Source organism: Panthera leo, chromosome B2 (assembly GCF_018350215.1).
Source record: "Panthera leo isolate Ple1 chromosome B2, P.leo_Ple1_pat1.1, whole genome shotgun sequence".
NCBI lineage: Eukaryota > Metazoa > Chordata > Mammalia > Carnivora > Felidae > Panthera > Panthera leo.
This window is the reverse complement of record NC_056683.1, coordinates 74,048,115-74,061,272: the sequence shown is the minus strand read 5'-3', so window position 1 is coordinate 74,061,272 and position 13,158 is coordinate 74,048,115. Positions and strand designations below refer to the sequence as shown.

At 40.1% G+C, this 13,158-nt stretch overlaps 1 protein-coding gene across 9 annotated transcripts in view; it reads left to right on the top strand.

Annotated features, from left to right (window-relative positions):
* The window catches only part of UBE3D (ubiquitin protein ligase E3D), a 241,686-nt gene that overhangs the window by 156,258 nt on the left and 72,270 nt on the right, over positions 1-13,158 (top strand). For 4 of the 9 annotated variants that reach the window (XM_042939253.1, XM_042939255.1, XM_042939249.1 and 1 more), the window contains exon 10: positions 3,409-3,491. The exons of 2 other annotated variants lie outside the window; for them this stretch is intronic. In XM_042939253.1, coding sequence (XP_042795187.1) covers positions 3,409-3,491 — 83 coding nt within the window. 3 more of the 9 variants (XM_042939250.1, XM_042939260.1, XM_042939256.1) reach the window with 3 other exon arrangements.

Here is a 13,158-nt window from a genome sequence, read left to right as displayed (position 1 = left end):
ACATTTTGTTTAGGAATCTTAACCTTTCTTCTTTGCCTGCTCCTTCAACTTTGGTGTTCTCATTGCAAAACTTGATATAGAAAACTCAGCAGGAAGTTGATATGGAAACGCAGCAGGGGCCTTTCTCACCAGCTCTGTATGAAGAGTAACAGCCTTCTGAATTACTCAACAGAAAGCCGATGCTTTCTGCCCTGCATGACTCTTCCTTTTTCCTTTCCCCTTAACAGGGATCATTAAATACATGCCTCCTTTGACTGCATTTGGGGACTTAAGAACCAACTGTCCGGGAGTAGAATGTTTTTTAGTTCTGTTGCTCACTCTTTCCCCAAAAAAAGGCCAAGCATGACTTTGTCAGTCCTCCCACACTTCCCCATCTTTGTCTCTAACCTGCAGTCTGCGCTCTTCCTGATACTGGGACAGTTCCCAATTTATTTATCACTTCTGAACTCAACTTTTATGATCAACTTTAGTGTTTGTTTCTCTGTTGTTTAAAACTCCTGGGGGAAATAGATGCATTTGATCTGGGCCTCATTAAATAATCTGAAACGATTTTGTACGTAGACCTGTCTGAATTTTTTTAAACACTAAGTTTTAAGATCAGTTGCTACCGACAAGCACAATAAATATAACTGAATGTGATTAAAAGCATTCACACGACCTGGGGAGAGGCTGGCAGTGAGGAGCTGGACTTGGCGGGAATCTTCTGGACTCAAACTTCTGCTCACGGAAAGTCCAAAAAAAGGCAGTCTGAAACAATGGGAAGGAGGACTGGATTACTTCACGGCCGTACAGCTTCAGTGTCAATTAAAACTTATTTATTTTTTTCTTTAAAGTGCATGCGAATCATGTTAATTACTACATGGTTCATTTAAAAAGGAGTAATTGGCTCCCGCTGTAAAATGGCAGTGTCTGCCCGGACTCAGGAGTTATTTTTCTTTTGTAGATCAGCATGCGTCTCTATCGACCAGATTTCCCTGATTCTGATTTGATGTGCATTGAACCATTTCATCATGTTATATAAGTGAAGCATTGTGGGTCTTTCTTCCTTCTCCAGGTGGCCTTTTTGAAGATGTAACTGTTGGAGCCGAGGCATTCCTGTCCCTGGAAGCCAGCTCTCCCGCACAGAGCACCCCAGAGGCCAGCATTCTGCACAGTAGGCAGCCATTACAGAGACAAGAACCATAGCTACTGAATAAGAGCATCGCGTCAAAGTTGTGAGTTTACTGGTTCGCATATACTCTCCATGAGAGGAGTTCACTTCAAATCTTTGAAGAACCAAGACTGTGAAGAACGTTGTCATAGCAGGTTGAGGAAAGTGTAGAAGTTACGTCTCTATTTCCCACAGAGAGGAATATTCCAATATGTGCCGCGTCAGCACCACCTGGAAGGAGATTAGCTGGTGGAGTCCCATCTGTCCTTTGTGGAACGCAGTGAGGGGCTTCACTGGTGGATCTGAATGTTAACTGCCGTACATCCAAGCAAATAAACTTACATAAGCTTCCCATTTGGTTTGTTGAAAACAAATGTTTAGAAAGAAAAATAATAGGAATTTGTATGCTTTATTCAGAAGAGATGCTCAGTGAATAAATGTTTGTTGAATGGTTATCACATTAAAGGTTTTCCTGCTTATGCAGGCCTGCATGGGTTCCTTTTCTTTATTTCCTTTACCAAATACTGTTGCTGATCAACAGATACACCTCACTGGCGTCCCAGTATAGACTGGTCTTAATCCTTGTGTGCCAGAGCCTGTGGAGAGGAAGCTGTGGAGCGAGCATGATGGAGCTAGGGAGATTGCTACAGAGCATCACGGCAAGCTGCTGATTTCACAGAGACGGTTGGATCCTCGCCCACAGTCCCCCAGCTCCGGGCAGAGCTGCTCCGAGAGCCAGGCAGATCCCCTGTCTGTCACCAGGACAGTCTGGATCTGCACCCGTACCTGCTGCTCGCCCAACCTTGTGGTGTTCATCCTAGCCTACAGGCTGCCTTATACCTCTGTGCCCCCAAAACGCTGGGTTTTACGTCCCCGGATTTCCTAACACCCAAAACGTGGGTGTCACTTGGCCTTGTGCTTTAGCGAACTTTCTGTTTCACCCAGACCCTTGTCCTGCCAGCACAGCCATGCTGCGGCACTCCTAATGTGTAACGGGCAGACTGACACAGGACCAAAACCCATCTGTTTGGCCCTGCAGCGTCACTTTATTAAGCACAGTTTGAAACAGCAAAGATCTCAGTGATCTGTCCAAGACACACAGCCACAGATGAGAATTCCTTTGGCTTCTCTTAAGCTACTAAGCTCCCAAATACCAAGCTGGTTTTCCATGCTTTCGATTTCTAGCTGTCAGTATAGAGCAGGGTTTCTCTACCTCGGCACCATGTAGGTTTGGGGCCAGATGACAGTTTGTTGTGAGAGATTGTCCTCTGCTGGGGGAGGAACTCTTTTTCCCTCTAAATTCTGGGGCTGCAGTTTGCAAATCAAACTGATAAAAGATAGGTGAATAAGAAAAACAATTTAATTGCATACATCCACACGAGAGTTTCACAAAGGGAGGAGACTCAAGGAGGTGGTCAGACGATTGAGGTTTATATACCATATTGGGCTAAACAAAGAAAAAAGAGGTTTTGGGCTTTTTGGCAGGGGAGGCAAATTATAGGAAGGTGAGGGAAGGAAATGTATGGTAATAGGGTTGTCTTGTTATGCAGATAAGAGTTTCTTTGATGATAAGAGTTGTCTCCCGCTCTTCCTGGTACAGAGACATCTTTACAAATGGAAATTTCCCTTATAAATGTAAATTTCATTTACAAAAGAGGAAATTTATACTTTATTTTTAGGTAGTTACACGGAGGTAAAGAGCTTTTTCTGCCTCTGCTGGCTTTCAGTTGTCTTCAGCTCAAAATAATCCTTATGCCAAAGTGGCATATTTTGTGGTGACATAATTCTGGTACCCTTCTGTACAATGAAGGATGTTTAGCAACATCCCTGGCCTCCACCCACCAGATTCTGGTAGCCCTCCAACCCCAGTTGTGACAACTAAAAACATCAGCAGACATTGCCCTGGTGTCCAAAATTGACCCCAGTTGAGAACCACGGCCTTAGAGGACATAGCCTAAGAAACAAGATCTGTGACTTTATATAGTTGTGTGTTGTCACTGACACAGTCATTACAAAATCTAGGTCTTTTGTGGCATGGGGCCTGGCCTTAGTGTACTATTGGTTTCACAAATGAATACATTCATGATGAATGCTTTTATGTGTGACTATTTCTTAAGAGTTCAGTTTATATTGTTGGAGACCAGAATAAACTCATTGAAGCAGAGTTCAGTCTGTGCATAAAATAGAAATTTCTTCTGAGATAGTATTTCTTCCTCTGGAGAAGAAAGCAGCTGTTACTGTGTTTGTTTACGGTTTAGATGGTGAAGGTACTCAGGATTCAAGACAACTCTACCACTCAACCAAACCCAGATAGAAGAGGATTCCAATTTCCTAACCTTGTGTAAGTAAAATCAAGTTAAAGTCAAGTGTAGTTACGGGCTCCTGGGTAGCTCAGTCGGTTAAGTGTCCGACTTCGGCTCAGGTCATGATCTCATGGCTCACGAGTTTAAGCCCCGCGTTGGGCTGTGTGCTGACAGCTCGGAGCCTGGAGCCTGCTTCAGATTCTGTGTCTCCCTCTCTCTCTGCTTCTCCCTGGCTCGTGCTCTGTCTTTCTGTCTCTCAAAAATAAATAAACACTAAAAAAAAAAAAAAAAAAAATCAAGCGTAGTTAGACCTCTTCACCTCTCTCTGGGTCTTATGAGGAACCAAGCCAGAGAGAGCTAAGCCCACCGTCTTCTTAATGGCACCAGTGGAGGATGGAAGTAGAGTGGCTTTGAGAAGCTCTGAGGAAGGGGCAGGAGTAAGAGGTCTGTCTGTCCATCTCTGTCTTCTCTCCTCTCTCTCTCTCTCTCTCTCTCATGTGCGCGCGCGCGCACACACACACACACACACACACACACACACACACACACAGGATTTCTGTTTATACTGTGGTTACTGTGTGAAGTTGCATCTGTCATGCTACTTAAGACCTTGCCACAGGGGCGCCTGGGTGGCTCAGTCAGTTAAGTGACCAACTTCAGCTCAGGTCACGATCTCATGGTTTGTGGGTTTGAGTCCTGCATTGGGCTGTGTGCTGAATGCTTGCTCTGAGCCTGGAGCTTGCTTCAGATTCTGTGTCTCCTTCTCTCTCTGCCCCTCCCCCACTTGTGCTCTGCCGCACTCTGTCTCTCAAAAATAAATAAATGTAAAAAAATATATTTTTTAATAAAAAATAAAAATCTTGCCACAGTGAGGTTCTCAAGCTCAACATGTCTCCACTGGTTCTAGGGCTGGGAGGGAAGGGCCAGCACAGTTGAGCTGAGCTGTTAACGTCTAAGCACTGGGTAGGTCTGAGGGTAACGTGTTAACCTATAAGAGTCTTCTTCTTTGGGGCCACAGGAAGTGGGGAAAGGAGGGGAAGGGAGCCATTCTACTTATCCTTTGTCTTTGTCTAAATAATTTTTTTTAATTGCTTCTCTTTCTCTGAGAAAGAGAAATATCCAACAATGAAGAGATTTAGTTAAACCACATAAGGAGGGCTAGAGAGAATTGAAGCAGGCTGTACAATCTCCATATTGGTCCTGGGAAGTCATTCCACACTAGCCTCATGTGTCATTCGAGTATAATTCCAGAATCTATTCAAGAGCAGTCCTAAATGGAACCACAGAATTTTAATATACTATTAAGAGGTTCAAAAAAAAACCTACCAGGGGTTAGCCAGCAAAAAGAGAGGAAGGGACATTGTGGGTCAAAAAAAAAATGTTCACTATCATCAACTGAGTAATTCTATCCATGACACTATTGATGGTCTTTAACATAAATTACCTCATGCAGTTCTCTCCACGGCTCTGTGACACAGGTGCTAGTATGTTCCCATTGTACAGATAACAGGGTAAAAGCAAGACAAGAGCCATTTGTGCAATTTCCCTAGATGGTCAGAGAACCCTGAGGCAAGAAGTCTCTGGGTGCCAAGAAGACCAAACAGAATAAATACATAATGAAGCAGGGTTTTAAAATAATTGGGAATAAGACAAGAAACAGGGCAAGAAAAACATCATGTAGTGTTTGAAAATGATTGAAGTTAACGAAAAGTAGGGGTGCCTGGGTAGCCCAGTGGATTAAGCATGCAACTTTGGTTCAGGTCATGACTTCACAATTTGTGAGTTTCAGCCCGATGTCAGGCTCTGTGCTGACAGCTCATAGCCTGGAACCTGCTTCAGATTCTGTATCTCCCTCTCTCTGCCCCTGCCCCACTCAAACTCTCTCTCTCTCTCTCTAAAAAATAAATAAACATTAAGAAAAAAATTTTTAATAAAAGAAATAGGAAAAGTAAAACAAATTAGAAACCCCAGAAATAGCAAAAACCCAAATGACAGTCAAAATAATAATAACAGAGTTACTATTTCTTGTTAGCCAAATCTCAGGCCTTGCTCTGTATGCTTTCATGTATCATCTCTCTTTTAATCCTCAAAATAATCCTGTGAGGGAATTCTTACTTTTCCTTTTTTTATATGAGGATACTGAGGAGCCAGAGGCTAGGTAAATATTTCAATCACACAGTAGAGTTACATTTTGAGCACAGGCATATAAGCATTGTTCCACCGGACCTCTTGGATATCAGTGATAGAATTAGCATAGTCTGTTAAAGGTGCCTGGGTGGCTCAGTCAGTTGAGCGTCTGACTTCAGCTCGGGCCATGATCTCATGGTTTTGTGAGTTTGAGCCCCGTACCTGCTCTCTGCTGTCAGCACAGAGCCCGCTTTGCATCCTCTGTCCCCACCTCTTTCTCTGCTCTTTCTCTGCTCCTCCCCTGCTTGTGGTCTCTTTCTCAAAAAATAAATAAAACATTTTTAAAAATATTAAAAAAAAGAAAAGGAAGAGGAGGTTGGCAAGGACCAGAACCATATTAAAACACCAAATTTCCAATCCATTTTTGATATCTAAAAACTGTGATAAATGAGTGGTTCTCATTTATAAATGAGTGGATCTCATTCTTACCCTGTATAACAACAATGGATAGACCCTGTTGAAAACTTCTGTTGGCCACCCATTTTTGGCAAACCAGTCACTGAGTCTGTTCATTTAATGTGTGCTCATTGAAAGCCTACTACATGCCACGCATAGTTACGGGGACTGCAGATAGGATCCATCAAACCAAGGCCCTGCCCTCATGGAGCTTACATTCCCATGAGGGAGCAGACAAAAAAGAAACACTATATTTTACTATATTTTATTATAAAATACTGTTATAAAGTAAATTAATTTCTGAAAATAAGTACAATAAGAAAAAGAAAGCTGGGTAAAGGGAGAGTGTACGATGGGGTGCTATTTCAGACGGAAGTTTTGGTTGAGCTTTAGGTGTATGTATACCATTAGGGCCATATATGTCACGATATTTGAACTCCCAGTTAGAGCGACTATGGAGATACATCATTAAATGCCAAAGATTGAGCAGAAACACAACCTTACATCATTTTGCCAAAAGTAGCTTACTAAACAAGGATACACCGATATTAGCAAGGCTTGTTTGATTCCATTGATCACAAAAAATTTTGACTTGAACCAGGCACTCAGTGTAATTGGCCTTGCACTAACCACCTTGGTAATTAAACCTGATCAGTCGCCCCTGTAGTAAAATATGTTGACAAGGTTAAATGGTTTTGTATGATAGATAAAGCTAGCCTAGTTGTTGTCCCTGGAACATTTGTTTTTGCTTTTAATGTATAACAAAGATGAATTAGGACCCACATTTCATTATAATTCAGGAATGTAAGGATGACTAGTATATCTTAGTCTGTAGTTAGAAAAGCATTAACATTTATCTTCTACATCAGAGGGATGGTTCCCACTAATTACTTATCTAAGAGTCCTACATCTTCTTAAATACTCCAGAGCATTCAGTGTGACTTAATGTAACAATTTCTCTTTGTTTGCCTCTTGAGATGCTTCAAGCTATTAGTTAATGAACCAGAACTCATCATCATTCCTCAGTCTGGGGGAAAAAGTGGGCAGGAGTTACACGGAAATAAGTTCTTTTAACAGGTAAGTTCTCTAGTTTTAAAACAAGTAAGTTTTGCTTAAAAGAACATTTTAGAAAGCATCAAAACTATACTACTATTCTTTTTAAAATATGGTTCCATTTTTGACTAGGAATGGAGTAAACCAGTTTGTCCTCAAACCTGCTACAGATAAATTAAGAAACCCATTTTCAGGGCCCCGCATTTATGCTAGGGCCCTTTGGCTACAGTTACAGTAAGAGGGTAGGGTTTGCCCAGACCCCCCACCTGTGACCTTCCACAGCCTTTCTGGTCAGAACGGGAATTACTGACATTACTCCATTTCATTATTCATCTTTCTTCCCACCTAATTGGCTTCTTTCTGTAAATCTTTTAACATTTTAATTTGATCTCTTTTGACATTTCATGGGTTAAAGACTTTTTCCTTTTATTTTATTATGCTTTGGAAAGGAAAAAGAGCATTTTTATTGCTATAACTTGTTTATACAAATTCTGTTAGCGTACTGGTTACAAATTTCAATACATCTACCAAAAGTCCCAAACCAAGAACACTGGTGGTGCCTGGGTGGCTCAGTCAGTTAAGTGCCCGACTTTTGGTTTTGGCTCAGGTCATGATCTCACGGTTTGTGAGTTTGAGCCCTGCGTTGGACTCTGGGCTCAGTGCTGACAGTGCAGAGCCTGCTTGGGATTCTCTCTCTCTCCCTTGCTCTCTACCTATCTCTCTCTCTCTCTCTCTCTCTCTCTCTCTCTCAAAATAAATGAATAAACTTAAAACAACACCACCACCATAAGTGGGTAACTTAGTTTAAAACAGTCACAGCAGTTGGTTGCCTATTTGGAGTTTCTGGTGAATCTTTTCTAAACTCAAGAGAAATAGGGTTCATTATTTCTTTTTTTTTTTTTTTTTTTTTTTTTTTTTTTTAGGGTTCATTATTTCTTTTCCCAGAACCTTCCAGGCCTGAGCAGAGCATGGCAGGCTTTTTGTAGACTTATGCTAGAAAAGGTATTATAGAAACAAAGCACTTTATATGTGCTTATAAAATAGTGAAAGCTATTTCTTCACTGAGTCTTAAGAAACCAGTGCTTGGGAACAGGAACAGAACTCTCTGACCTGTCCCACCCCTGCATTTCCAACCACTCTCCCTGCCCCTCCCTAACCAATACCATTTCTAGGAAAATGAGCCTGAAGTGCCAACCTCGGTTACTCTTGTACTCCCTTCCAGAATCAAGACTGAAGGGTTATGGCCTCCTCATTTGAAACTGTTGGAGAACAAGGATTCTTGTCCCCTCAAAGGGCCTTCTAGCTGGATTAAAAATCAAATCGACATAAGACAGATTAACAGGAGAAAATCAAATTTAATGGTGTACATATGAGGAATCCACACAGACGTGGAGATTCAAAAGACAGGCAAAATGACGACTATAAGTCATCCTGAACTAAGGAGAAGAGGGCTGAAGTCTGGGCTTCAGAGGGAAGAATGTACTTCACTGGGCAATAAGTAGAGCAGATGTGTGATAATTAGATATTTGCCCTACCACACAGTTGGGTCACTCAGATAAATTATATCTCTGGTAATAACCCTTATTCTGGGAAAGACCCTCCAATTTAGGTTCTTCTATGTAGTTACAGGAAGGGCAAAAGTTTCTCTTGAGCCCATAGGGTCTCATTCATCTTCAGCTGAAAATAATCTTCATGTCAGAGTGGCCCATATCTGGGGCCAACTGCCTTTGGTTCCTATAAAATTTTCTCCTCATAGAATTGTGACAGTATTGAAATTAGTCATTATCAGGTTTTTTTCCATGTTGAAGTCTTTTTTTTAAATTTGAGTATAGTCATCATTAGTTTTATGTTCCATAATAGTACATATTGGACTTAGAAAGTACATTCACTTACACTTTCTGAAAAAAAAAAAAAAATAATTACAGCCCTTCCCTCTCTTCCAAATATCCTGCATAGTAAGGTCAACAAAAGGCACTATAAATTCTCTCAATTGTCCCTGTGATCATAAAGCTTAGTCCAAATGTTAAGAAAGATCCTTGAAAGGTTCATAAGGTAACAAAAGCTTTTAAATAAATTTCCTCATTTTAACTCAATAAAATCTGAGAAATGATGTCAAGAAGAAAAGGAAAAAGCAGCCAAGATATTCTCTCATCAAGCACAGACAAAAGAAGTCGTTTTAGTGTTGCTATTAAGAGAAAAATAAGTTGACATGTATTTTAAAAACTTTTTTTTAAAGAAACCACCAGTAAATTGGAAATATATGTGTTAGAAATCACTACAGGAAACAAAGAGGACTTGATCAATAAAACACATGTCCTGTATATCTGTCCAACCCTGTGATAATTGTTCAAGACAATTTTAGAAGAGCTCATTTCAAAACTTGTGTTTATTTGTTTCTCTGCTTTATTCTATCAAGCCAGGGATATCCTCTAAATAAAGGCTGCTGTCTGTGGAACATTTGGTGGTTGTATCTCTTACACAATCAATAAAGTGTTTCTGAAATGTGTACTGTCTTTAGATCCAGTTTTGATGAGGTTAAAGCTGAGAGTGGAGGTGAGAAAAACCATATGGGAAAAGAACCCATATGACTGTGGGGTCCCAAAGAGGTCCCCCTCAATTACTGTGGCAGAGAGGGTGTTTTTGTTCAAATGAGGCAGGATTTGTTGTGGGATTTGAGTGACAGTTAAGATTTGGAAAGACAGGAAGACAGACATCTTCAGGAAGAGCAGCATTCAAAACAGCAAGAACATCTGGCTAGATTGAAGGAATTAAGAGGAGACAATGAATGATAAAATAGGAAAGAGTTCTTGGATTGTGGAAGGCACTGAATGCTTTTCCTAAATTCTCAGGGATCAAGCACAACAAGAACAGGGAACACTGTGTGTGTGTGTGTGTGTGTGTGTGTGTGTGTGTGTGTGTGTGTGTGTGTGTCTGCCCCTGAGGGCCACTTGAGCTCTCAGATTTAAATGCTATGGTTAAGACTGAGAGGTTTAGCATCAGACTACCAGGGTTGAAATGTTGTCTGTATAATCTTGGGTTAGTTCCTTAGTCTCATCTTTAAATTGGTGTAAAAAATAAGCCTCTCCTTCATATGAGTCTTTGAGTTTTACGTGGGTCTCTGCATGCATAGTGTTTAGAACAGTGCTTGGCACAATACATTTTAGCTGTAGTTGATACTCTATGAATTTGCTCTTCTCTGCCACTCCTCCTTCCCATTGCCTACGAAATTTATTTTTGAGGCTTTAAGCAGGAGAATGACATGATGAAGGCGATGCCTTAGGAAAATTAATCTGGTAGCAGAGCATGAGGTAGATGAGAAGAAAGGAAGAGCCATTGTTGCAAAACAAGAGGCTTTCCAATTCCAAAAAAACTATCACAGAAAGTCTTCACCAAATAACTTTGTCAGTGCTTTTTCCTACTCTGTTTTTAATTATTTTTGAAGGCCATTATAAGTACAATAGGATACATACTTTTCCATTTGCGGTCAGCATAGGTCTAACAGTGCAGGATAACCCATTTCAAGCATTTTCACATAAACCTTTTAAAATGCGTTCTTTGTCAGAGTCTTCTCTTGTAAGCAGAAAACCTTTTGCAAAAATCTTTAAATGAGGAAGGGAATCCAGCCCAGAACTTTCTGACCAGATATCCTACAGTTATGCCCTCAGGACTAAAGTTCAATTTATTTTTTATGTAATTTCCAAAAGTACCAGGAATCCTTTTTTTGTTGCTCAGTGTCACTGGTTCTCAGGAGAACAAGGCAGAGTCTTCATGGTGTACAAACCCTATTCCCTTGTGTTTTTAATTTCTTGTGTGTTTGTTCCCCCAATTTATGTTCCGAATTATGCTATGGTGACAACAGTGTAAAATCTGAGTGCTTGACTAGAAATATCATAGATGGAAAGAAGTTATTGAATATATTACTAAATCTCAGCTAAATAGGTACTTTTCTCAGAGAATCATTCAGCATGTTCTTGAAATGAATTAGGACCTAATGTTTGAGTAACCTACATTTATGTAGTATGTGTAGTCCAATCTAGCTCAGAGAAGTAGACAAACGGGGTCAGATGAGCAGGAATAAACCATATTTCTCTGGTTCTTATATCTACCTACTATTGAAAGTCCTGCAACTCACTACAAAATACTCAAATTATTTATTTTTAATTTTGTTTAATGTTTATTCCTTTTTGAGAGAGAGAGAGAAAGAGAGCACAAGTGGGGTTGGGGCAGAGAGAGAGGGAGAACACAGAATCCAAAGCAGGCTGTAGGCTCTGAGCTGTCAGCAGGGTTCTAACTCATGAACTCTGAGATCATGACCTGAGCCGAAGTCAGACACTTAACCGGCTGAGGCACCTAGGCTCAAATTCTATCTACAGTACCCATATATATCGTCTGCCACCTATCATCTACCTCAAGGCATCTGCCATGTTCTTCTTTTCTTCTTAATCAGTATCATTTGGTGCTGGTGATCTCCACTGCTAATGTGTCCACAGGGGGCCTGTCCTGTGTGAAGTGTGGCACCTCCCCTTCCTGGATGTGCCAATGGAGAAAATAATGCAATTGTCTTGGAAACTTCAATAAGCCAAAGTTCAGCTGTGTAGTATACAGAGGTAGGGAGAATGTAGACTCTCTCCATTTTGTGCTGTGCTTTGTGACATGGACCCTAAAGCAGTATTATGCCAAACCCCAGTGTCTATAGTTAGAACATTTTTAGTAAAACTTGCTTTATCAATTCTTTAAATTTGAAGTCCCCAGCCCAGCCCAGCAGCCAGACTTAAAGACCAGTTTTGACTAATACACACGAATACACCATATTTTTAACCACTCCCATGTGCAGAATTCTCTTTTTTTGAAATGAGTTTCTCCCAATGGATCTCTTAGTCCCTCATAAAAACAGACTCAGGCCATAAATCCTAGATATTAGCTCTGTTTGGGTTCTAGCTGAGACTCCAAATCCATTTATATTTTTTTACTATTCTGCCCTTAAAAAATTGCCATAACATAAGCATTAACCATTTTTTTTTCTGTTTTAGTTTTCAATCAGTTTTATAGAATTACTAAGTTTGTGGCTATGGTTATGGTGAACATTTGTAGGACTCAGTTGATTTTTGCAACTACATTCTGCCCCAGAAAAGCTGTCTTCTTTGTATCTTAACTCATTTGATTTCATTTTACAGAGAAAATTGCTATGAAGCAAAACTTTCATGTAGACCTTCCAAATGAACTTCAGGATCAATTTATAATGATTCTTGTGTTTTATATTATGTAATAAAATGAAGCAATAGTTGAACTTTTCGAAGAGTGAGAGCTCCTTGAGGGCAGGCCCAATGTTTTATTCATCTTCTTAATCCCATGCTTAGCAATGATACTAAGCATCTCTACATGGTAGAGAATGTATTCAATAAATATTGGCTTCATTAATTACTGAGGACATTAATATTTGAAAACTAGTGAAGTGGGATCTATAGGGCAGGATTGGTTTGAGTCATTCCATTCTTACAAAATGTTTATGCATCTTTGTGACTGTTAGAAGTTCTTACATCCTGCAATGTTTCTTTCCAATATTGCTTCCTCTCAGAAACATTTTCTTTATCAGTCCCAGCTCAAAAATACTTATTTCATTTTTGAAAATATATTTTTCAAAAGTAAAATGATTAAGTCTTTGGTCCTATTAGAAATACCTTGAAGACATTTACCCATGGCTGTAAAATCCTGATGAAAATTCAGTCTTTATTGGATGGTGTGGCGTTAGATGAATGTAATGACCACGTTTACAAATCCATTCTGGGTCTTGACTCTTTCCTGACCTGGTTTGGAAACTTTGTGTAAAGTGCCATTTTATCTCTTACTAATTCCAAAGATGACAGACACAGGATTTCATTGTCTAGTTAGTGAAAGCTGCATTCTCTGATTAGCTGCCTTGCCCTTTTTGAAGCTTTGATTTATTGGGGCAGAGCAAGCACTGGCTTTTGTATGTGCTGAAAGCAAACCGGGGTGAGGAATAATTTATAGTTCTGTCTTTGCCGCTGAAAAAAAAAGTAAAGGTTACTTTCATTATATTGCTATAGGAAC